We start from the raw sequence: 26,936 nt of genomic DNA on the forward strand, positions 1-26,936 counted from the left end.
CAAAAATGTAGAGGTAGAGGCTGGTGAGAAACAATATTTGTGTGTATTTCTGTAAATAAAATCAAAAGGATATTAAACCTTCTCGAATCTTAGAAAAAATGTAAGAAGGCAGTCTGAGCTACATGAGTAAGAACAACAGGAATTTTCTTACCTTTTTGTTTTGTAGGTTTGTTGTTTTGCTTTTTTCTCTGAGCCCAGATGACTGCTACACCCACAACTAATAAAATTAGGAACGCTAAGAGAACAGCACTGATCAGTGACAAAATACCTGTTTTAACAGGACACAAAACCAAACCATTCAGAAAACACTTTTTTATTAAGAAAGAACAAATTCGAAAAGAACATTAACAGATCTACTGTAGTAGAATTAATTTTCCACTTACTAATGTACCACAGCTGAGCACTGCTGAAAGCTGGACTGAGGATATCATTCGGGTTTTCAATTGGCACTCTGTCAGTCCCTTCAGTCACAGCAGTTTGCGTGATCATTTTAGGGTCTCGTGTTAGTTGTGTTGTTGGTTTAATACACAGGGTTTTATTGGCTTCATGCACCCACCCTGATATCTGTGTCCCATTGACAGAAGTGCAGTTAATGAAAATGAAGCCTGAGAGCAAAAACAGATTATGTATGTAAGAGAAAGTGACCAAATGATCATATTTGTGATTATCACAATGTTCTCACTCACCACAGATAGATATTCTCTCCTCTTTGGAGACATTACTGATGTAATTCCTGACTGAGCAGACCAGACGTCCTGAGACGTGCTGTTTCAGAGTGATGATGTTAGTCTCATTATTTACAGAAAGAAGCTCAGCATCTGTCAGTGTGCGTCCATCCAGAGTCCAGCTGTACTGAGGACTGTCCCCTCCCTCAGAGGAGCAGGACACCCTCCTCTCTCCCTGGGACAGACATTCAGAGACCAGCAGGACAGAGGACACAGGAGCTGAGAGAAACACACAGATGAATTTTGGTAGTATAACAGGATCCTGGTCATTTCTTGTTATTTTAAATGAAGAACATATATGCTGCTATTAGATGTATATCTATTCTTAATCTCCGAACAGGGAAAATAATTACCTTGAATAAACAACTGTAAAGTCCACTCGCCTGTTGATCTTGCAGCTGCATCAAAGGTTTGAAGGGTATAAATACCACTGTCATTGCTGCTCAAGTTGTTGATCCTAAATGTTCCATTAACGTGGAAAATGAGAGATCTGTGTCCTATGGTATTAGCCTGAACTTGTTTGTCTGACACATATAGTAGTACTAATGAATTCTTTAAATATTTGTATTTATGTATTTCTGAGGTGCCGTTCATCAGCTGTATGTCTATACTTCCTCCCAAAACTCCAAAACACTGAGCTCTATCCTGTCTGCCATCACAGTGAGTTTCCACACCTGCAAAAAAGAAAAAAAAATTAAAGTCAAGAAAATAAAAAAATAATATCACAGTTTTGAGAGCTCAGTCTCTGTTAGAAGGTAAACATTTGCATCTGCAGCATGCAAGTGTTAACCTAAATCAAAAATAGCACTTTTGTGGCTACTGTGTGTCTGTCTCACAGTATGCAAATCATTTAGTATTTGCAGATGCATTATACAGGTTTGTCACTGAAAGACAGTGACGTTTCAGCTGATTTGTCTTTTGTAGAACAGCTGCTGTAGCTTCAGTATTCTGTTGTCCATGTTTTAAATGCTGCAATTCGTCTGTGCCTTTTTACAACAAAAGAAAAGAAACGAAAAAGAAAAAAAGCTCAGTAATTATAAAATTGTTGTTTATAAAAGAAGTTGTTACCTTCGTTTGTGAAGAAGACCCTAATAATTTTAAAATGATTCAAAATACCTAATATTAAAATGTGTATTTTTGCCAGCATAGTGCTATGTCCAATCTACTTTTTGATATGCTTAATTATATTTAATCAGTTTGTCTGCATTTACTTTACTTAAATAATATAGCAACTGTTAATGTGTTTAACAAGCCCTCAACTGAAACCCCCCCCCAAAAAAACCCCAAAAACCCCCAAAAACATGTTTCATTAGCTGTAGTGGATCCCGTAGCCACAAAACATAAATAAAATATAGAAGTTAACATTGAGGCACCACATGGAAAAAGTTTAGTAGCTCACCATGAGAGACTCCGAGCAACATCAAGAACAGTTTAAATACAACTTCCATGTTCTGCATTTTTATCTCTTTGTCTCTTGCGTGAACAGGTCTCAATATATCCTGTTAGTGATCAGCCTCAGAGGAGAACGTGTGAAACCGTTGAGGTGAGGTTTTACTGAAGTTAAAATGATCTTTTCACATGCTGAGAGGAAGAAAGAGGTATCAGTTTTTCTTCCTCTTTTAGCCTTCAAGAAAAAAGATAATCCAGATGTGATGGACTGAGAGGAAGAGAGGGAACAATTTGTCATTCACGCTAAACAAGGTTTGATTAAGACAAAAAGTAGTCAAGTGTTAACAGAAAAATAAATATTTACAGAAATAAATTTACATGAGAGAATAATCATAAGCTACATACAGTTAAACCAAACTGGGCTTGAGTGTTTACTATTTGATTTTAACCTAAACGTCAAAGTAATACTACTATGTCAGAACTAGGGATGGGTATCGTTTAGGTTTTATCCGATACCGGTGCCAAACCGGTACTTTTAAAACGGTGCCGGTGCTCAAACGGTGCTCAAACCGGTGCTTAAAGAATGGAGAACACAAAATTGGTCCAAAAACCTCTCATGTTCAGCTGTTTTTTGTAAAAAGATGACAATGTTAGCCTTTTCTGCAGCTATGGGGCATTTATGGTATCACTCTTGGCTGGAAGCAGTGCTTAAACAATGGAAAAAACACAAACTTTGTCCTAAACCTCTCATGTTTAACTGTTTTTCACTTTTTCTTTGGTCATTTTAGCCTTTTTGGCCAGGGTGAAGGGAGCATCTGCCATCAAACAAGAAGACAGCCGCATGTAGCTATGATGATGTTTGCTAGTTCACCTTACATGCATTAATGTAATAACGTGGTTAGCCTACTCAACGTAAATTACACGCGAACAACATTAAGCTACTCACGCAGAGAAGAACGGCTGCTGCTGCCATCATCATCCATCATCATTTCTGCTACCCTGGCAGGGCTAGGGGCCAGGACTCTCCTCTTCGTGTTTTTAGGGGATATTGCTAACTCCGGGTCTGATAACAGGCAACCCACCCGCAGTAGATGTGCTCGGTGTGAGGTCTCGCAGCAAGCTATCAAACACGGCGCATTTCTGGGCTTTTAAAAAAAAACGCTATGTGTCGCCAGGTGTTTCATCGGATTTGAGGTGTTACCTCCTTTGACAGTATCACAGTATCAGCTTAAAGCACTTGTTGCTGCTGAGTTTGCATATTTTGCTGTGAAGTACAGCCAGGCTTTTGACCGCTTCGCCTTGGACATTTTTAATCTGTAGCTCTGCTCTAAAAGAACGTACGTACCTGGGCCCGCCTACTATCCTTGGAAACGTAAAATGATTGGCTAGAATCTAAAGTGTATCACAGCTCAGGAAAAAAGAGCACCGAAATAAAGCACCGAAATGTGCGCTGCTTTTCGGTCTGGTTACTACCGTTTATGTCAGAACCGGTGCCATCATGGCACCGGACACCGGTACCCATCCCTAGTCAGAACTATTTCTTTAACTATTGGCAGCCCCTAGTGGTAAAGAAGTTTCTTGTTGTTACAGCATTAACTTTCACTGGATATAAGGGGCTGAGCTGAACTTCTAACAAACAACCAAACACCACAATTCCACCTCTGCCAAACGTTACACTTGGCACATTGCAGTCAGACAGGTAGAGTTCTCCAAACACATACTAATCCATCGGATTGCCAGATGAAGAAGGGCGGTTCGTTACTCCAGAGAACATGTCTAATGCTGTAGAATATAGTGCCACCATGCTTTAAACCACTTCATCCGACTGCTTTCATCGTGTTTGGTGATGTAAGGCTTGGATGCACCTGCTCAATCATGGAAACCCATTTTATGAAGCTCTCTATGCTATTGGAAGGTCACACAAAGTTTGGAGGTCTATAACAGAAAGTTGGTGACCTGTGCACACTGTGCACCTGATGAACCTGTGCTGTGATTTCACATGAAATATCATTTTGTGGCTGAGTTGCTGTCATTCCCAATCACCTGGACTTTTTTAAGAATATTTACTAGTGAGAAAATTTTATGACTGGACTTGAAAATTGGCATACTATTACGATACCACGCTGAAATTTACTGAGCTCCTAACAGTGACCCATCCTTTCACAAATTTTTATACAAGCAGTCTGTATACCTAGGTGCTTAATTTCATACACCTGTGGCCATGGAAGTGATTGTAGCTTCTGGATTCAATGATTTTAGTGGGTGAGTGAAAACTTTTGGCAATATATCCTTCAAGCTTAGGCCTCTACCAGAAACCTGGGAGTTTTGAGCATCCTGTGAAGTATCTTTGCTGTTCCTACAACTGTGCTCATTTGGTAATCTCAGATGACTATCCAGGAATGACATTGTGATCCCCTAACTGGCTGTCACCTTCCGCATCTTCCACCTTCCCCATTATCTTCACCTTCTACATCGTCTCTAGCCCTTGGTATTAATTTAGCTTCTTGTGTTCCAATCCTTCTGATCTTTCTATAGCTTGGTTTTGCTACATCTATCACTACGGCCGTCTTCTTCTTACAGGATGCCCAACACTACAGTGTCTGATTGGTTAGCCATCACCAGTTTGTCTGTCTGTAAGGACATCACACGGGATCTTAGCTTGGTCATTCTCAACAACTTATAGCGGCATATACCATTTTGACCTCCAGGCCACACTCAGGATAGATATTTCAGTACCCTGTGCCAGGCACTATGTTATGGCGTATCTCCAACCTTGGTGAGCCTGTTCTAATAAAGGGTCTCATTTATTAGTATCTCTGTGGAAACATTCTTACTGTACTCGAAAAATGACAACTTCACAGTAGTCAGATACCTTCAACATGTATCATCATCACCGTATCATCACAGTGTCCATTCATACATCATTAAAATCTGAAAATGCTTTTTGAGATGTTTTGTTTGTGAAACTGATGGTTTTAATGTTAATATATATCAATGTCATTTTCAGTATTCACAAAAAGGCACTACATGTGTACAGGTTGTAATAAAATAAGTTTATACAGTGCTGTTGATTCACACTTTTCTGAACTCATGCTTTTTCCTCACACTTTACTCAATTCATTAGAAATAGATGGAGGTGTGAAATGCATGTGTACATATTTATTACTGAATATGGAAATGCATTTCAGTATTTTAGTATTCAAGATTATTTTTAATCAATAAAGGATCATTTAAAACTTTTATTGTGTGCACTTTGTCTTATTTCTGCAAAGCATGTTATAAATCATCTAAAATAAAGTTTTAGTGAAAAAACCTGAAACAAACTCACCATGAGAAACTCTGACCAGCAGCACCAGCAGTCCAACCACAGCTTTCATGACTCCTCTCTGTTACGTGTCTGTCACCCAGTCAGCAACAGCCTGCAATGCATCTTGTTAAAAATCAGCAACACAGAACAATGTGTGAAAACTTTAACCAATAAGAACATTGCTATAGTCATATTAACTGAGGAGCTGTCATTTTACTTCTTCTTTCAACATTCAACAACTGGACATTTCTGAGCTGAAGAAAGGGGAAACATATCTTAAGTACTGAAACAGAGAGCTGATCTTTGTAAGACAAAATTGTATAACCACAGCCACATCTGTTCTGCATATGTTTGAAGCGTGCCGTCACCTTAATTTAATCATAAAATCGTTACAGTTGTTTCCAAAAGTTTTGTCAGTGGCACACATTTTGTGTTTCTTGCTTGTTATTCAGTCTTTAATTAGATTGCTGGTCACATATTTATGTACATGTCACCATGATCTTCCCCTCTTGCCCCTGTGGGTGGTCTATCCTTCAAGCTCGCGTCCTCTACCAGAGGCCTGAGAGCTTGAGGGTCCTGCACAGTGTCTTAGCTGTTCCCAGGACTGCGCTCTTCTGAACAGAGCTGTTGTTCCTGGGATCTGCTGGAGCCACTCGCCTAGCTTGTGGGTTATTGCACCGAGTTCTCCGATTATCACTGGGTCCACTGTTACCTTCAACCCTCCACATCTTCTTGAGCTCTTGTCTGAGCCCTTGGTACTTCTTCAGCTTCTTGTGTTCCTTCTTCCTGATGTTGCTGTTATTCAGTATCACTTTGTCTTTCACTACAGTCGCCTTTGTCTGCTTGTCTACCACCACTATGTCTGATTGATTAGCCATCACCAATTTGTCCATCTGTACAAGTCCCACAGGGTCTTAGCTCAGCCATTCTCCACCACTCTCGCTGGTGTCTTTCATTTTGACCTCAGGACTTCCAGGCCATACTCGGCACAGATGTTTCTGTATACTATGCCGGCCACGTGGTTATGGTGTTCCATGTATGCCCTGCCTGCTTGCATCTTGGACAGGAACATCTCTAAAAAGCCTGCACCTGGGGTCTTGCATGGTGTGATAGACCCCAGCCTCTATGGATCTTAGAGCTTGTTCCTGAGCTGCCATGATTAGTGCCTCTGTTCTGTCTTTCACTCCAGCTTTGTCTAGCCACTGGTACGATTTCTGTATGTCAGCCACTTCCTCTGTCTGCTGATGGTACATACCGGGCAGGGGCACTGTCCTTCCATGATGGTTCCTCCTCTTTCTTGGGTTTCTGCTACCTGAGGTATTTGCTGAAAATTGTGGATGTTTGTTGTCTCATCCTGGACAACAGTTGCCTCTAGGTGTTTTCTATTGTGAGGAAAAGACCCAAGAAAATTACAAATAAAACAGCCAAAACTCTAACAATCTTGTGACCCTCTATGAGTAAGCACTTTGGAGACAGTGGGAAGGGAAAACTCCCTCTAAACAGGAAGAAACCTCCAGCAGAAGTAGGCTGAGGGAGGGGTAGCCATATGTTATGACAGGCTGGAGTTAGGGGAGGAAACCAGAACAAATAACATACTCTGGAAGAGAGTCAGAGATAAATAATAACTGACTTCATCCAGAGAGATGTAAAAACACATAGTGGGGAGAAAAAAAAGAGAGCCAGAGATTAATAACAAGTTTTCTGGCTGTATTTGGTTATCAATACAATGGTAACTCAAAGTATAGAAAACCAAAGATTTGTGTGTTTAAGTGGCTCTTAGCTAATTCCAAGTGCAAATAAATTCACAATATGTTTAACACCTTCCCCAGAATGACTAATGAGCAGTTTGACAGTGCTCAAATACAAATTAGTATAAACAGCTATCACTGATGTGATGATTATTTTAATCTAAATCAAAATCAGAATATTGGTCACTCTGTCATTTTCAATGAAGAACAGAGACAGCATGACATATTCAATGTTCAAGATCCAAGAAATTTTTTGTCACCACAAAACACAAATGGTTACGCTGAGCATGAAATTCTTACTTTGCAAGTTCCCTTCATGCATGTCAGGGTTGGCTGTGTGGCAGGCAAGCAGAAGTGGTGGACCCAAAATTGCAGGACTCTTGGAGATGGGAATAAACTGAAAACGCAGCTTTATTGCTGGAGGAATGATTCACGAAATAAAACTTACAAAAACAAAACTCTAAACCGAGGTGCTGGAGGACAGGACAGGACATTACAAACACACAGCAAGTTGAGGGTACAACACGACACCAAGCATGGGAAAACACAGGGCTTAAATACACAGGGTAGTAATGAGGGAATGGCAGATAATCACAGTTCAATAATTAGTTAGTGAACAACAATTAGTCATGATTCAGTAACCTGCGGATAGAAACTGTTTTTTAGTCTGGTTGTCCTCTCTTTCAAACTCCTGTAGCGTCTGTGTAAACAGCGTGTGCTGTGGGTGGGTGCAGTCCCCAATGACATTGTCTGCCCTTTTTTCTGACCTGGGTGTTGTAAATGTTCTTGTAGTGATGGGAGGGGTACTCCACAGATGAATTGTGCCATTTTATTGACACACTGGTGAGCATTCCTGTCCTTAATGGTGCTATTCCTGTACCACACTATGATGGAGGTTGTGACTCATTGTTGAGCCTTCTTGATAATCTCCCGTGTGTTATGGGTCCAGTTGAGATCCTCACTGATGTGGGTGCATTGAAATTTGAAGGTGTTCCCCCTCTCCACCTGAGTCTCGTTGATGTATAGTGGGGCATTCTGGTCACTCCTCATTCTCGGGTCAACAATCTCTCCTTAGTCTTCTCAGCATTTAAGGAGAGATTGTTTTCCAGCCACCAGGACACAAGTGTTGGCAGCCTCCTCTCCACCAGTGATCATCCCGAAGATGGTTGTGTTGTCAGTGAACTTAATGATGGAAGTGTTGCACAGGAAGGGAATGGAATAGGTGAAGAGGGTGTACAGGAGTGGACTGAGCACACAACCCTGGGGGATCCCTGTGCTTACTGTCTTTGTACCTGATGTCCTGGTACCAACTCTAACTGCCTGAGGTCTGCCTGTGAGGAAGTCCAGGACGGTGTCAGTCCAAGAGTGAAGAAGTTTCCTTTATTACAATTGAAGTGATTGCGATGGGGCGATAGCCATTCGAACAGGTTAGGTTGTTCTTCTTGGGGAAGGGAACTATGGTGGTGAACTTGAAGCATGTGGGCACAGCTGACTGGGTGAGGGACACATTAAAAATGTCTGTAAACACCTCAGTCAGCTCTGAAGAGCAGACCCACAAAGCAGGGCCGGGGATGTTGTCAGGGCCAGCCGCTTTCTGGGGGTTAGCCCTCATCAGAACCTTGCATACTTCAGTCAAAGTCACAGTTAGTGAGGAGTAGTGATGTGTTGGTTACATATATATATATATATATATATATATATATATATATATATATATATATATATATATATATATATATATATATATATATATATATACATATGAGTGTTTGTGTATAAATACACAAACAAAAGACATATGCTGTGTCATTTAAGTGATCTAGGTAGCTCTGTTTTGGAAGTTCAGTTAATGCTAGCAATGTGTTTTGGTGTTTTGTTTCTAGGGCCTACTGTATATATTTATATATAAACGTATATAAATAAAACCACATTTTTTTTACATTAGTAATTCCTTTTCTGCATAATTTTATATGGTTTTTGATAATAAATTAATTAGACCAACAAAACAACCTGAAGAGCCAGTTGGGAGCCGAAAGAGCCGGTTCTCTAAAAAGAGCCGGAATTCCCATCACTAGTGAGGAGCTCTGTGATGCCTCTACTGGTAGAATCCCTCTATGTTGGCTGGTGTTGAGGGTGTCGAAGTGAGCGTAGAACTCACTCAGCTCATCTGGTAGGGCGTTGCAGCGGACTGTGACCCTGCTGCTACTCTGTTGGAAATCAGTGATGTGTTGCAAGCCCTGCCACATGCATCAGGAATCTGAGTTGTTGTAGTATCCTTCCAGTCTCAATCTGTACTGCCTCCTGGTTTCCCTGATGGCCAAGGCCATATCTGTCCTTTCTTGAAGCCTTCTGCATCAACAGATTTATTATAATTTATTTATTTATAGAAATAGCTATAATATGGTGTAATATGGAGATTATAGCATAAATTGTAGATCTACTAAAGGCTTAATTTCCAAATAGGAAAAAAAAAACAACTATTTTGTATGATTTGTGGAGGCAAAAGAGGAATAGGATAGGAATAGGATCCCAGAAAGTCCAGGAAAAAACATGCAGTGAATAAAAGAGCAGATAATAGCAGGAATTAATTGAAGACAGAGGGTATAAATACAAAAAAGTAATGGGGGAAGATGACATGGAAGAGAAACTATGACACAGCTGAAAATAATCAAGAGAGAAGAAGTAAAACTAGACATGAGACACAGAAGATGACCAAAGAAATAAAACAAGAAGTGAATCAAAACCAAAGCTGACACACTGAACACAGGTGAACTTCACAGAAAGAAAACACAAAATAAATAAAGAAAACCAGCAATTTCAACAAATACAAATCAAAACTAGACAGACAGACAGATAGATAGATAGATAGATACATTCTACATGGAACAAGTTTATACAAGAAATTGTAAGTAATAACAGACTCTACAAGAATTAATACAAGAACCAATTCAAAAAAATCACCCATAATAAAAAAACTAAAATGATAAAACAACATATAAAGCAACAGATGAAACAGTTCATGCTGCCTTGGTTGGGCGGAGGGAGCAAAGACAGATAGAAACAAGATGTTCAAACAAGAGGGGAGCAAAAGAGTAAGGACATGAAGGCTGGGAGAGATCAGGGGATTTAGGAGACACTTTGGGTGGCTGACCTTGACGAGGAGCAAGGTCAAGGGAATGTTCTGGGGGTCAGCTGCCAGTAAGTTTCAACACAGACAAATTTTAAAATGTTTGAGGAAAAAAAAAGACGTTGCAGCAAATTCAAAGCAACAAACGTAACTCATCATGAAGTATTTTTATTAGTATTTTAATTGTAGAATTTAAAAAATTAAAAATTTCTTTTGATTAAATCTGCAGTCATAAATACAAAGAACACAATTTCAGGCTCTTTTTTGGATGTTGACTTTTGTTTCCTTCTTTGTTAACATGATGCCACACTGCTTCAGTAATGTTAAGGTTCAGGTTCTGGTTCCCTCAGCCCTAGCTTTAACAAGGCTGAGGGGACAATGCAGAGTACTTGATTACCAGTCAAAGGTTTGGACACACTTTCTCATTCAATGCTCTTGTTTTTTTTGTTGTGTTTTTTTTTTCATCACACATAGCACAGTAAGTATATAGTATCTACTATACTATACTATACATATACTAGTATATGTACATATATATATATATACATATGCACACTGCAAAAAACGTGGGAAAGAAGAAGCTGAGGTTATTTTGTCTCTGCCCTTGCTTTTGCTTCCTATATCACCTTTCCACATGTGTCTATTTTCAAGAATCTAAAACATGCTTTGAGTTAGTTCACTTTTTGTTTACTGCTTAATTCCATATGTGTGAAAATAAAGAAAAACCTTTAAATGAGACTGTAAGTGTATACATATATGGCTTAATATTTCTGCATTCCTGTATTTGTAAAATAAATTAAAAACAAAAAAAAAATCTGAAACAAAACGTGGGAAAGAAGAAGCTGATGTTATTTTGTCTCTGCTCTTGGTTTTACTTCCTTTATCACCTTTCCACATACAGTTTGTGAACACCGACTGATGTGTAGTATCAGTCATTTCTTTTATTTATGCTGCAAACTGTATGAACACACTCTGAACAGCAAGAAGACATGGAAGCTGTGCTTGGATTGATAGTGATGTTGCTGGGTTTGTCTCATGGTGAGCTGAAAACAGTCGAGGAATAGTTTTTTTTGTATTTCTTCTAAAATAAATTCAGGAACTGTTGAATACATCTGCAGTTTAGGAATGTTTTAATATAGAGCATGTTCATTTTCTTTTCCTTCATTTTCTTTCTTTTTAGTTAATTTCATTTAATTCCTTTTTTTCTTTATTAACACTTTTAATTATAATAGGAAACTCTGACATCACTTCATGTGAACAGCACTTTCAGGAAACATAACAACTATGTTGGATTTTCTTAAGCTGAGACACGGCTATTGGACCCCATGTTTTTAGGGCTACAGTGCCAATTAAAATATTTTCATGCAGTTCATTATTTTATTTTATTTTATTTTATTTTATTTTTTTAACAATTTTAATAGGACGTCACAATTTATCTTACACTACCTAATACGGAAACGTGAATTTCTTGGGAATTTAAGTTGTCAGTTTCAAAAACCTCTTCTAGTATCATTAATATAATGGTTCTCTCTCTTCCTCTCAGTTCTAGCACAGTAATTTACTTTTCTTCAAGGCTTGAACCCTAACTATGTTTCAGTCACAGACATGCCTGCATCAATAAATGTATCTTCACAAAAATACAGACAGGCAGTAGCCACAAAAACACCATTTCTGTTTTCAGTAAACATTTGTCAGTGCTGCCAGTCCATTGTAATAATTTTGCTTTTCGTTTCCTTTTTTGTGTGTTTGCAGGTGTGGAAACTCATTGTGATGGCAGACAGGATGGAGCTCAGTGTTATGGAGCTTTGGGAGGAACTGTGGACATCCAGCTGATGGACAGCACCTCAAAAATACCTCGATACCAACTGTTAAAGAATTCATTAAAAATACTAGATGTGAGAAAGAAAAAGATTCTTTATAATGTATTACAAAATGGGTCTCTCTTTTTTCCCAGTAATAGAACATTTAGGCTCAATTATCTGAGCAGGGATGACAGCGGTAATTATAGCCTTATAACATTTAATTCAGATGGAAAAGCATCAGACGAGCAGACTCTACACTTGTTTGTTCAAGGTAATGTTTTCCTTGTTTAGAAATACAGTAAAGCCATTAATAGATATGAAACAGAAAATTCAGATACATGTATTGTATGATTTATGTTTGTTCCCCATTAAAGAGAAACAAGAATGACCTAGATTCTGATTTAAAATCTAAACTCATCTGTGTGTGTTTCTCTCAGCTCCTGTGTCCTCTGTCCTGCTGCTCTCTGAGTGTCTGTCCCAGGGAGGGATGAGGGTGTCCTGTTCCTCTGAGGGAGGGGACAGTCCTCAGTACAGCTGGACTCTGGATGGACGCACACTGACAGATGCTGAGCTCCTTTCTATAAATAATGAGACTAACATCATCACTCTGAAACAGCACGTCTCAGGACATCTGGTCTGCTCAGTCAGGAACAACGTCAGTGATGTCTTCAAAGAACAGAAGATATCTCCCTGTGGTGAGTGAGAACACTCTGAATTTTTATTACCATTACCTGGACCCCAGTTGTCTGCGCCTTCTTTAACGCATATTTACTTAACGACATTCAGTAACCACAAAAGCACCAGTTATGTTCTAGATAAACATTTTCATATGATTCTTGTTGTCTGTCTCTCTAATTTATACACATATTTCACAATGGAATTTCATTTTAACTGGAACATTGAAGCCACATTTTTAAAGGTGTTGTAAAGAACAGAAAGTGTTCTGACTGTGTGTGTGTGTGTGTGTTTTAAAAAAAATACATTTTCAGTTACTAACAAAGTAAGAAAAATTAAAAAAAAAGTTAAATGGCAGTTACAATACCATCTATGATTTTATTGATTTATTGTGGCACCATATGTCTACCCAAACAGTGAAATATTCAGAGGTCCATGCTACTCATGTGTGCAACAATAAAGGCATCTTCACAAAAACACAGACAAACAGTAGCTGCAATAACAACATTTCTGTTTCAGGTAAACATTTGTTAGTGCTGCCAGTCCATTCAAATAATTTTGCTTTTGTTTCCTTTTTTTGTGTCGTTGCAGGTGTGGAAACTTACTGTGATGGCAGACAGGATGGAGCTCAGTGTTATGGAGCTTTGGGAGGAAGTGTGGAGATAAAGCTGATGGACAGCACCGCAAAAATACCTCGATACCATTTGTTAAAGAATTCATTAAAAATACTAGATGTGAGAAAGAAAAGGATTCTTTATAATATCATAGAACATAAATTTCTGCTTTTTCCCAGTAATGGAACACTTAGGCTCAATTATCTGAGCAGGACAGACAGTGGTAATTATAGCCTTAAAAGCTTTGATTCAGATGGAAAAGCATCAGATGAGCGGACTCTACAATTGTTTGTTCAAGGTAATGTTTTCCTTGTTGTGAAATGAAGCCATTAATAGATATGAATATAACTTTAATATTGTTGAAGTAATCCATATCTTTCCATACATGTATTTTACGGTTTATACATATTTTTCCACTGAAGACTATAAAGAATGACTGATTTAATTCTGCAATGTCGATTTGAAATCTAAACTCATCTGTGTGTTTTTCTCAGTTCCTGTGTCCTCTGTCCTGCTGCTCTCTGAGTGTCTGTCCCAGGGAGAGAGGAGGGTGTCCTTCTCCTCTGAGGGAGGGGACAGTCCTCAGTACAGCTGGACTCTGGATGGACGCACACTGACAGATGCTCAGCTCCTTTCTGTAAATAATGAGACTAACATCATCACTCTGAGACAGCACATGTCAGGACATCTGGTCTGCTCAGTCAGGAACAACGTCAGTAATGTTTTCATAGAACACAGGCTGTCTACCTGTGGTGAGTGAGAACCTTATGAATAAAAGTTATTAAGCACAAATTAAATTTTTATGGTTATTATGTCTTGAACTGTTTGTTTGTTGGATCATACTATGCTTCATTTTTTTCTTTATTAACTGCAGCTCTGTCAGTGGGATACAGACATCAGGGTAGGTACATGAAAACAATGTACATTGAACCAACAGCAGACCCAGCTCTGCCTAACATGTGATTTTGGTGTCTCCTAACAGATAAGATGCTTATATGTGGTTTGCGAGCAGTTGTGGTCATTCTCTTGCTAATTGGGATTCCCATCTACTTTGCTTGGAAGAAAAAGAAACATGCCAAAGCTGAAGTCTCTGCTGTCCCACAAACAAGAGGAGATCCAGAGGATTCTCTTCTGATGGTTGAAATGAGTTCTGCAACTTACACCAACACCTAGTTTCACCTTTTACTTGCTGTTATTTATCTTTGGTTCACAAGCATGAAAATAGCATTTAGAGAGAAATTCTTCTGCTCTTTTTATTCCCCACAAATTATGATGAGAAGCTCTGTGGTTTCTGGGTTTTACATTTTTTAAATACAAAATCTTTACAATTCTTAAACAATAAAGTCTTGAATTAAGTTTACTTCATGTGTCAGTTTTTTTTTTTAAATTTTCTGCAAATGAAGTTACTGAGAGAGGAGAAGGGGAAGCAGGAGATTTATAAATGAACTGGGGCAACAACAGCAGTCATGCAGATGCTGCACTGGTCCATTGAAGAAAGAACTGAGAGAATAAGAGCTTTAGATTCATGTTCCTAAGATCACCAATTGTCATGAGCTCTGGTTAATGACTGAAAGACTGAGATCACAAATACAACCCAAGGCAGGAGATTTTTGTCATTTTAGACTCCTGGGTCCCATCTGGGCAATGTTTACATTAAATTCAAATGCAGGTCACATGCACTTTGTGGAAAAACAATGTGATCAATGCTTACGTGGCAAAATAATCATGAAATGCATCTTGGTGTATATCTTTTAATTCTTGTACAGTGATAACATAAAACCATATTAACTGAACTGATCACTGTTTCATAATGTGAAATAAGTTTTTAGACATACTGCACAATATATTTTGTGGATGGTGAAAACTTCTATATTTGGAGTTTTATTATTTGAGTTTTAAAACATAAATAGGGGAGAGTGGGGTGGGTTTTTACTTAAAGTAAAAACTGGCACAACTCACTTTAAGATTTTGCTTAAAGTGAGGCCATGATAGTAATGCTTCCAACTAAAACATGTTCAGGATGTTGTGCATGCTTGGGAACAATCACTTTGGATCTGAAATATATAGTTGTGCCACAAGTGCTCTTGTGGCACAACTTGACCCCGATGCAGGGTAAGTTGCATCTTTGGAGAGAATACCTTGGGGTAAATTGAGCCAGCATATTTTGATCTCAGAAACTGTAATGCTATATAAAAGCTAGACAAATTTAACATATTTAAAATTATTTTACAATATCAAAGGCCAATTTTATACAAGCCACACGAGCACATCGAAAGTCAGTTTTCTTAAAAATGGCCAAGGACCAAATGAACTTGTTGAAGCTACCCACTGCTGTACCTTCTGGATGTACCACCAAGTTTTTGTGGTGTGGGTAGTTCTTTTTTTATGCACATCTTCTCGAGGGATGACTCTGTCACAATTGTCTTTGAAAGTGAAGATGGGCTTTCCATTCACAATCCCATTACTACTTCACCTTAAACACTTTGCACCAGTGTCAGTCAGCACCATCAACCAATCCATGTAGTTGTAGGATTTGATTTTGCCTGCAAACGTCATAATGACAATCACAATTACTTTCAATTATATGTCAAGCTATACACTCTAAATAAGTACCCAACTTTACTTCTTTGTGAACTATCTGCATTTTAATAACTGATAATGAGCATTTCCAGGGGAAATAATTATTGTTCCCTATATACTTTTCCTTAAATGGACACTTAACCCAACCTGCCTCTGATATCCCTGCTAGCTGGATCAAAATGTCATTTCTTTGTGCATATTCAAATACCATGAACTGGATTTTGAGTATGCACAAAGTAACGAACACATAAATGCTGCTAGTGCCTTCATATGTTCTGCCAGCTCTCTCTCCATAACACTTGATTGACAAGTCCAGATCTTTTACATCCTTTTATAGCCTTATGTCTCTTCCATCTATCTTTTTCTTCTCCACATATTGTTTTAATGTCATCATAAATATGTTCATCTTCCTCGCCACTTGATGAATGGACTTCCCCTTCTCACATCATTCACTCTGTCCATGTCCTGTAAAGGAGTGAAAGCCCTGCCTGTCCTCCCTATTATAACTCAATGGCATGATGGTCTATTTCTATTTTTGGTCTGAAATAAAGAATGTCACTGTGAAAAACGGTAAATAATAATAATAATAAAAAACAATCAATAAAATAATATATTTAAAATATTCATAAGTTGGGCACAAAGCACCACACCATATAGACTCACAGTGTAGCTTACCAAAGCACTAAAACATTTGTGAAATGTTTTTAAACCTGTCTGTAACTGTTTAGACAAAACAATCAAAAAACCTTGATCACAGAAATTTTACCTTGAAAGGCAAAAATCGTTTTTGAACTTAAATATTCTGATGTAATGAGGTTCTCTTATTTGCAGGATTAGTAAAATGGCTGACTCTTCAAAAATGTGCAGTCACATGACTGATTTCTTCTATGGTTCACTAGAAACAAGGGGTACAAATCACCCTCTTTCTCCTATTGTGGGAATAGCAGCATGACAATTTTCAGTATTTTTTACACAATGTCGCCCTCTAGTGGGAAATGTTTGGACTTTATCATTGCTTCGTTACACTGTCCTTGCTTTTATTGTATTTTCCTTCACAAAAGACTTTACACTAATGTCAAGAACTTACAATATTAAAGAAATCCACCAGTACAGCAACATTTTCCCATACCAAATAGTTTGAAACTACAGTACATTAAACCTTAACAAAATAAAAGTACAGTGAAGTACATACTCAGTCCATGCTTAACAGGTTTGTGTATCTGATTTTATTTTTTAATTTTACAAGCAGAACGAACTCAGTGTCTCATATTTATTTCTGTGCTATTGTGATAGCGTGATGGCTGTGGAAGCTATAGCTCTGGCAACTGTGTTGAAAAAACAATAACTATTATTCATTTTTATTTTTACTTATTTATCTCAACTTCCTAAACCACTCATTTCTAAAATTACAGTATTGTTTAAAAACATTTTAGGACATTTATTTATCTATTTTTTGCATTTTGCGTGCGGTAAGATGGTTTAAACATGAGGAGGGATAGTGGCTATATTTCACAAAACATGTTAAAGATTGAGCTGCCAGGGGAAAAGAAAATGAAAAAACCACAGAGAAAACACGTGGATATCCTGAAGAAGGATATGCAGAGGGTTGGTGTGATAGGAGAGGATGCTAGAGACAGGGTGAGATGTAAGCAGATGATCGCCTGTGGTGACCCCTAAAGGCAGACACCAAAATAAGAAAAAAGAATTGGGCACTGTGATGTTTGTCTTTTATGCCAGGGGGCACTGCACAGAATCATTATTTGTGCGTCCCCAATGATACTGTACTAGTGTAGGAGGAAGGAGTTTAGTAACTTATTAGTACCTCATCACAGATTCAGAGATAACAAAGAGTAAAATATGTGTATTAACACTTTTTTATGTTGCAGTGTGGTCTGAAGGTCAGGTTTTTTCTCTATTTTGTTGGTGTTTGTTGGTGTCATTGGGGTTGCCCAAGACTTAGGATTTAATGTTAAATAATGCTTTGCATGCATGTTTTACATTGCTTCATCATTGTTTAGAGCATTGCTGTCATGGTTCTCAGGATCTGGAGAGGGTGTGGTGTGTGTTTGTCTCAGCCTCTCCAACAAGGCAGAACTGGACTTTGCTTCCCTGCCTCTGAACCCGCCCTCACAGCACACCTGTGGCTCATTCATGCTGATTCTGCTCTGGCTTCTCATCGCAAGCATTTTTCCTGGCAGACTACTTAAGACGGCAGGAGATGCTGCTTCCTCGCTGGATTGTTGCACTACCTAGTGTCAGTGTAGCCTAGCCTAGCCTCGCCTCGCCTAGCCTCGCCTTGCCTCTTGAGTATCTTTTGTCATTTCCCAGAGTTTCCTTCTAACATAGTTTTCCCTGCCCATCTCTCCTGCTGCCTGGATTCCTGTGGATGTGTGTGAGTGGGCATGAGCATGATTGGACTGCCTGAGTGAATCACAGACTGTAAAAGAGGAGAGTGTGTGCCTTCCCTGGACCTTCCCTCACCTTCGGACCCCCAAACCCCCTGGAGCCCTGTATTACCTGTTCCACTGTATATATGTATATATTCTCACAATAAATCCTTCACCCTCTCTCTAAAAATCAGAGTCCTGCGAGTGAGTCCTCTGCCTAACTGAGAGTGACAACTGCATGTTTTTATTGAGAAGCTTTAATTAATAGCTTTATTAAACAAACATCTTTAAGGAACAACAACAACAAGCACCATGGAACAAGAAGGGAAACTTCCACATCTTCTTACTGATAAGTTTAAAGTTATGTTCACTTCTTAGTGGTCACCAAAGGCTTTTGAATCAATACTGCTTGTGATCATGGCATCATCAGGCCTGTCTAAATTTAGAATCACATTAGACAAACTTAAAACTGGTTTATACTGGTGTGAAATTAAAGACTGAGCTTAATAGTGATATTTTGTTTGCAAAGATAAAAACTTTAAGTGAGTACGTGCTATTATAAGTCACATCTACTCTTCACTTTGTAAAGACTACTCAGAATTACTATTTTAAACAACTAATGTGAAAATTGCTGCAACATATGATTTCTTTGTCGTACATACTTAAACAGAAGTCTCGTCTACTTGTAAAAAACATGCAAACTAATTGCTATAACAAAAGATACAAATAAGAGTTACTTGTGTTACTCAAAAGCTTCAGAAATCTTCCCCAAAACAGGTTCCATTCTCCTAAAAAAGCCACATATGTACAATTAAGGTAAAAACACAGTTCAAAGTATAGTAATACAAGTGTACATCAAAATGTAAAATGTGTATTTTATATCTTGCCTTCTTTTATAAAACAACTGACAGCACACATTCAGAAACTGTTTCAGTTGTAATAATGAGAGAACAACACACAGAGAGAAGTCAGTCACCTATAGAAATAGCCATGTTCCTATGCAAATGACGGGATGTTTAAAATCTGGATTCAAACATTAAAGTCAAATATGACCATTTAAAAACCTGACCGTCAAGCAACAGGGACACCTGGACACGAGTGTGGAGCACAGTGGTAAGGTTAAAATGGTGTTTGTTAGACAGAATTTGCAACCACTTCTTTCTTGGTGGTAAACTGGCGGCAGGGACGTTATCAAACACTGATCTCAAAGAGTGGTTGAGAACAGAAGAGGAAAAACAAATGAAGACTCTGCATTAGTCCACCAGAACAATATCATTAGGATTTTTTCTCTCTTCTCTTCCCATGTTATTATATACAATGTTTGCTTCACATTTATCCAGATTTATTAAGACACTTGCATTTCTTAGAGAAGAGGGGGCTGATCCCCAGATATAAATCTAAAGACAGGCCAAAGATGAATATTATTATTATTATTATTATTATTGTTGTTGTTGTTGTTGTTGTTGTTGTTATAGTAGGGACAAAGTAGCCCATGAAGGTGTCACAGGAAGCTAAAGTGTCTGAATAGAATTCAGTCATCATTAATTTATTCATATTTGTTTTGTTCTTTATGTGCTGTTAGCTGGAACATTAGCTGTGTTTCAGCCACAGACTTACATGAAGCAACAACCTTTTGGCATCTTGATGTCACCTCCTCCTTCGGTCTGCTGTCAGTGGTGCAGTCGGTGTAAAAGCTCCAACCACTTAAATCATCTTCTGTTGCTTGAAAACTTGATTTGGCCATACTCCACCTCCGCCTCTGCTCTTTGCTCAGCATCCTTCCTCTGACATTTCGTGATAATGACATGAGCATAGGTTACTTCCTGGTCATCTTCTTCAGCTGCAAATTAGTAGGAAGAGGTGGCACAAACATAATGTTACAGTCAGTGTATTAGTACAGGAATGGTTTGACTTAAAGAAGAACTTTCACTCTCATGTCTGCTGCTGGAACAGTTGATTAGTTTTACCACAAAGGTTGAAGGCAGTGTGTGTGATTCTAACTGGTGCACTTTAAAACTAATTAAAATGTTTCATTGGTGAACTCACGGGTTGCCGTTTTTTGAGCTGTTTCCCCATGTTTTTAGTTGTTGTGTTAAAGCTAGCTGATTAGCCATACCAACAAATTTGACTGGCATATGACAGAGGTATGATTAAACTCTTGGCAAGACAACTGGTGCGACATCTTGGCAAGACAGCAAAAAGGTTTATTAAATTTTTTTAAAATAATTATATATGTTTAATTAATCAAAGTGGAGTGGGGAAATGGAAAGTTTTGTACCTCTTTGTTCTGTAGGTTTGGTTTTTTGCTTTATGATGTGTTCACAGGCACCTGCTACACCCACAACTAACAAAATGAGCAGTGCTGAGAGAACACCACCGATCAGTGGTAAATAGGCTGTTTGTGGTGGTAAAAAGGACAGAATAAGACAAAAACAAGTCAGCAAGTCTGAGTTTTTATGAAGACAAACAAAGAAATAATGAGAAACTGGCATTAGTCAGTCTACTGTAGCAAAGTTATTTTCACTTACTAATGTACCATGGGTTATCACTGCTGACAGTTTGATTGAAGGGTTTGATCTTAGTGGGGTTTTTATTTGACACTACGGCGGTCTCCTTAGACGTAGCAGTTTGTTTGGGGACTGTTGTTGGTTTAATACACAGGGTGTTATTGGCTTCATACACCCACCCTGATATCTGTTTTCCATTGACTGAAGTGCAGTTAATGAAAATGAAGCCTGAGAGCAAAAACGTATAATTAATGAAAGACTGAGTGACCAAAATGATCATATTTGTGATTATCACAGTGTTCTCACTCACCACAGGTAGATATCCTCTCCTCTTTGGAGACATCACTGACGTTGTTCCTGACTGAGCAGACCAGATGTCCTGAGACGTGCTGTTTCAGAGTGATGATGTTACTCTCATTATTTCCAGAAAAGAGCTCAGCATCTGTCAGTGTGCGTCCATCCAGAGTCCAGCTGTACTGAGGACTGTCCCCTCCCTCAGAGGAACAGGACACCCTCATCTCTCCCTGGGACAGACATTCAGGGTCCAGCAGGACAGAGGACACAGGAGCTGAGAGAAACACACATAGATGAGTTTAGATTTTAAATCAGAATCTCCCTAATTCTTTAGAGTCTCTAATAAAGAATAGGGAAAGCATAGAATACAGGGAAATGTCGTGAGATATATTGTATAGATTATTGTATAGATTACCACAACAATATTTTATTTACATCTATTAATGGCTTAATTTCCCAACATTTACCTTCAATAAACAACTGTAAAATCCGCTCGTCTGATGATTTTCCATCCGAATCAAAGGTTTGAAGGCTATAATTACCACTGTCTGTCCTGTTTAGTTTATTGATCCTAAATGTTCCATTACTTGGAAAATGAGCTCTCTCTCTTATGGTATTAGAAATAACCGTATTTTTTCTCACATCTAATATTTTTAATGAACTCTTTAATAATTGGTATCTATTAATTTCTGAAGTGTTGTCCATCAGCTGGATGTCCACAGTTCCTCCCAAAGCTCCATAACACTGAGCTCCATCCCGTCTGCCATCACAGTAAGTTTCCACACCTGCAAAACAAAAATAAAGTTGTCATAGTTGTTAGTTTTGCTCAGTAGATGAACAGATGTCCACATGCCTGATGCAGTAGCCTGAGTTCTAGCCAGAGGGCTTTTGCTGTGTGCCCTGCTTTCTTGTCTCCTCTTTACTGAACACTATTTAACAAATGTAAGCAATGTTTCAGAGAGGATATCAGAAGTGGTAACAAAAGGAGATCAAAGCACAAAGTAATGGTTAATAGACCTGTACACCAGAACTATAAGACCAGGAAGACCAACCTGAGGAGGCTTACAACTCAGTGCTTCTGGATTTATGTGTGCTTGGCTTTATACAAGGCTAATATTGCACTAATGACATTTACTAAGAACTCAAGTCACCATCAAATGTGGAATATCCCACACTTGATGCACTGTCCATATCACAAAGATCAGAGTGGAGTGACCATCAGCCACTTCTTGTCCATCGATGACATTATGCTGTATGACAGGAGTGACTGAAACACTGACTCACTGATCCACCTCACCAGGATCTACAGTGAGGACGCTAGGATGTCATTCTTTATAAATGTGGCAAAAAGGTTGTAAAGAGAGACTGATGGGGTGGAGTTGCCATAAGGACATACAGGACACACAGAAGAAGTGCTTGGGTATGCAACAGGTTAACGAGAGCTACATGATAAAGACACAATAAAGTCAGACACAGTCAAATACCTCCAGAAAGTAATAGAGGTGCTAAAAAATGTGAGCCATCAATATATATGTCTTCACGTCATCAGATACCAAACTGGAATAACAAACTGGCCACAAGAGGAGACATGAAAACTCCTCACAATGCCACTCAACATCCTTCCTCTGATTTCTTCAATTTCCACTCAAAGGTCTGAGACTCTGTGAACAGATGTGGAAGCTGCTGTTGAAATAAAAAATGGCTCCCTGAGGTGAGTTGCTCCAAAACAGCTGAAGACAGACAGTGATAAGGAACAGGAAGTGGGACCATCATGTATGACTGACCTGCAGATATATCATCAACAGATAGAGGGAAGAAAAAGAACAGGGCCTAAGCACTAGAATTTAGAGGAAGGAGTCACATCTAACAGGGCTCAGAGACAGAGCAGCGTACAGTAACAGGGCTGGGACAGCGTACACTGACTTGCACAACCAACTACAAGAACATTTGTGCTGCATATGATCCCCAAATCCCGATAGGAGACCCCACTGAAGGTGGTTGAGAACAACAGTGCTAACTAAGGTCATGTGGAACTTTGAGTTCCACATAGACAGACAGCCAACCATTAACCACTCAGACATAACCACCGACCAGCAGCTGTGATACATGAAGCAATCCTAAAATCCAGATAGGAGACGGCAACATCAGAATGAAGGAGCATGACAAAACTAAGAAGTAACTTTTTTTCAGACCTAATTCTGATTGTACTGAAATTAAGTATGAAATAAGTATTTTTGAAACCTTGCATGAAAAAAAATTTGGTTGCTCACCATGAGCTACTCCGAACATCAGCAACAGTCCAACTGCAGCTTCCATGTCAACTGTTCAGTCTATGTTGACTCAATCGGCAGCTTTCAAATCTTTTCTCTCAAATAAGCAAATCTGTGATGTTACTGATTTTAACAGACTGCAGTTAACAGACTGTTAGTGCTCAGCCTGAAAGGAGAAATCATGAAAACGTTGGCTTTAGGTTTTAGTGAAGTGGTAAATAACGTCTCACATGCCCAGAGTAGGAGAATGAATTGACATTAGTTTTTCTTCCTCCTTTAACCTTCATGAAAAAGAGATTTCATATATGAGAGTAACAATTTAAATTCCTAAGAAATAAAAGTTCCAGACTTAAAATGAAATGATACATTTCAGAAATATGTTTAGATGAAAAAATAGACACAAAATTAATGATAGCACATGTTTCATCTCTAAAAAGAGTACAACATGAAAGTAGGATGCTTTCAATCTCTGTCAAACAGATAGTTCAGCATGTTGAGCAACAATGGTTTGAACATTCTTTGCACTGCACTGGTTAATGTTATATTTAAAAATGCTGATCACAGAAGAATTTATACAAATTACAGAATGTACTGTTGGAATTAAATATTGCTTTAGTTGAATCTTAAATGGTGCAATGGGGTCATTTAACATTCATATCATTTAAAGTTTAATTGAACAAAACTTCAAAATATCTGATTGCTTTTGCAATAAATGCTTATAAAAACTAATCCAGATTCAAAACTACTGCTGAAGGATTTAAATCACAGTATTTCTTTTTTCATAAATGTGCACTCTAATGGTAAATAATCATTAGCAAAAAAGTATTGTAGCTAATATTTGACATTTATTAACATACAAATAATTATTTTCCCCCATCTTAACTGTGGAATAACATTAAATTATACGGGCTGTGACAAAATGTGTATCTGATCCCTTTTTATACTTTAAAGAGGCCCGAAGTTTGAGATAATTTTACCAATTGAATTGATCAGTATTGTTTTTATTCATATTGTAGTTGTTATTTTAAAAACTAGTATATTATAAAAAACCAGTGCTCAAATACAATTTCATACAAACAGGTGCCACTGGTCAGATGACTTTATTTGAAGTGATGATCTGATTCCACTTTCGCTAAAAGATAGACGAGTTAAAATTACAGTCATAACCTTTGAAATATAAAAATGTGTTATCTAAAATATCAAGCATTTGTTTGGAATAAAAACAAGATGATTTGACTGTAAATATACTTTTTAGACCCATGAACAAAGGTCAAGTGACACCAGGTCTGGGGATGATGTATCAATAAAGTGCCGCATGAAATGAAAAAGCAGAACAGCTCATCCTCAGATACTCCCAGTGGCATCAACACAATGCCACCAACCTGTAAGCTGCAGAACTTACTGTAACACTAAAGACGACATCAAAATCTTTGTACTTATTACCACAGCACAGCATGCTTTGAACAAGTAAACACAGCTCACCATAAGAGACTCCTAATAGCATCACGAACAGTACAAACACAGCTTGCATGTTTTTTCTCTATTCAGCATCAGTTGACTCCGCAGGCAGCTCTTCTGCTTTACTGTGATGCAAACAGACCCAACCTACACTGACCATGTTTCCTGTTGATGAGAAACCTTCAGATCAAAACATATACATTTAGACCAAGCAGGATGTGGCTACTTCAGAATTTTTTTGTGTTAATTACTAAAAGCAGTTGCCAATAAATTTCATTGCTTGTCAATACTGATCAGCTTCAGATAAGTATGTATGAACTCAGACCAGACAGGATGTGACCAGAATTTAACTGCAGAGAAAGAAAAGAGAAAAGTTTAATTTAAATTTAATTCAACAGCCCCAAACTAATCATGTAATTTTATTGTCCAACTAATAATAATGCCGTTTCATTGACAGTTGTAATATTTACAGCTAAATTACACTGACAACTAAAATATGTTTATTTGCACGCGGAAGCAAGTTTAATGGGGATGGCATAAAACAGAGTGTATAATAAAGCCAGACATGTTTAATTTAATACATCTTAATAACAGATTTCATCAAACCTTGAAACACATTCACAGACATTTATGATGCCCGTGTTACTCAGTGGTTTTGAAATGTTATCATAAATAGAGGTTAAGTGTTGTGTTTCACCATAAAAGAACAGATTGTCATTGTATGTAGAAGGAAGTGAAACAAGAGAAACGGTCACCATACAAAACCAAAGGTACACATGCATCTTTTACCAAGAACAGCCAGTCCATTATTCTTCTGGTTATATTCCGCTCGTCTATATTTAAGTGTAGACTATGAACACTTGGCACAGCAGAGGTTTCGTTCTTATTATTGTTTTTATTAATAACAGCAGCTTGTAAAATGTGATAGAGAGCAAGAGAGAGAGAGAGAGAGAGAAACTTCTGCTTTCATATTGTTCACTGAGTTGTTCCTCGTTTCTTTAGAACTTGTTTTTTAGACTATTTTTAATTTCTTTTGTTTTAGTAGAGAGACAGCTGCTTGTTTGGCAGCCTAGGCGTGTTTGATGAAGTTCCCTCTTATGCATGTCAGTGTAAACATCAGGATATGAGTAAAAAGCACCCCTTGAGCTGCAGTGTGACATCACGAGTGAGCAACTGGTAGCACTGCCGCTCTGTAGGTTGTTTCTCTAAGTGGCCTGCCTTTAACCCTATTGATTAGTTATTTTGTTCAGCTGCTATTTTAACTAGAGTAAGACAGTGACAGTGAATCTTGTTGTTTTTAAGCAATGCCTGGTAATAAAGTGTTTTAATTAAATGCCTTGTGGTGTTCTAAGTCCTGTCACCTAATTTTCTGTTTTCTTTGGTGCAGCTCCATATTATCTTCAGTTAGTTTGTTTAATAAACTTATTGAAATTGATTGGTCACGCCTCTGCCTCGTCAGTAACGAGCATGAGTGCCTTTGTAACTGGTGAAACTTTGCACTAGTTAATGTCGTATTTCCTGGCGTGTAACTCCACCCCCAAGTGGCGTTGTCAGTACCATTTTGTTGCCTTTTCAGTTTCCTCCTCCTTCTTGCTTCCACATACTTATTTCTGATTATGTCCATCCAGGTCACTCCAATGAACATCCTGACACATTCAACTTTGCTACCTCAAGCTCTGACTCTTGCCTCCATCTCCAAACTATAAATCAAAGCAGGTCTCACTTGCATCTTGTAAACCGGTGGTATCTTGTATTCTTGTGTCACAAATCTTCCCTGACACTTGTCTCCACCCACTCCACCCTACCTGCACTCTCTTCTTTACCTCTGTTGTGTACTGTCCATTCAATCAGCTTGGTGACGTTACATTTTTCAGATGGTCCACTTTAAAAATTCACCTGAAGAAATAAGAGAATTCAGTAAAGACGCTTCTAATCTTTTATCACTTCTTTTGGATTTCTGTAAACAGATGAAATTGATCAAACATAATTTAGCAAATATTTAATGTTTTACCAGAAAAGGTAAATTTTGTAATAATGAGATTATTAAGAGTTC

The 26,936-nt window shown here is 38.2% G+C and overlaps 2 protein-coding genes and 1 pseudogene across 2 annotated transcripts in view; 1 reads left to right on the forward strand and 2 right to left on the reverse strand.

Moving 5' to 3' along the window:
• LOC146677576 (T-cell surface antigen CD2-like) overlaps positions 1-2,173 on the reverse strand; it is a 27,060-nt gene extending 24,887 nt beyond the window's left edge. The window contains exons 1-2 of the mRNA XM_085424105.1: positions 2,125-2,173; positions 1,079-1,399 (exon numbers count right to left, since the gene is read on the reverse strand). Coding sequence (XP_085280231.1) covers positions 1,079-1,399; positions 2,125-2,173 — 370 coding nt within the window. The remainder of the gene's footprint in view (positions 1-1,078; positions 1,400-2,124) is intronic.
• A 9,112-nt stretch (positions 2,174-11,285) lies between these two features.
• Positions 11,286-14,560, forward strand: LOC146677577 (hemicentin-1-like; annotated as a pseudogene).
• A 5,503-nt stretch (positions 14,561-20,063) lies between these two features.
• On the reverse strand, positions 20,064-24,956 carry LOC146677578 (T-cell surface antigen CD2-like). Its single transcript, XM_085424190.1, has 5 exons — positions 24,908-24,956; positions 21,623-21,940; positions 21,172-21,429; positions 20,883-21,089; positions 20,064-20,194 (listed from the first exon to the last, which is right to left on the reverse strand). Exons 1-5 carry the CDS (start codon positions 24,954-24,956, stop codon positions 20,064-20,066), a joined length of 963 nt encoding a protein of 320 aa, XP_085280316.1.
• Between the last annotated feature and the right edge of the window lie 1,980 nt (positions 24,957-26,936).

Source organism: Rhamphochromis longiceps, linkage group LG2, assembly GCF_057381845.1.
Source record: "Rhamphochromis longiceps isolate RC_006_pf linkage group LG2, R_longiceps_female_GT1.1, whole genome shotgun sequence".
Taxonomy (NCBI): domain Eukaryota; kingdom Metazoa; phylum Chordata; class Actinopteri; order Cichliformes; family Cichlidae; genus Rhamphochromis; species Rhamphochromis longiceps.

Excerpts from the sequence above, each read along its gene's own strand:
- LOC146677578 (XM_085424190.1), bottom strand. The coding sequence starts at position 24,956 with ATGCAAGCTGTGTTTGTACTGTTCGTGATGCTATTAGGAGTCTCTTAT. Across the intron at positions 21,941-24,907 it reads GCTATTAGGAGTCTCTTATG|GTGTGGAAACTTACTGTGAT; the intron begins GTGAGCTGTGTT and ends TTTGTTTTGCAG. Across the intron at positions 20,195-20,882 it reads TGATAACCCATGGTACATTA|CTGAAGAAGATGACCAGGAA; the intron begins GTAAGTGAAAAT and ends ACTAATTTGCAG.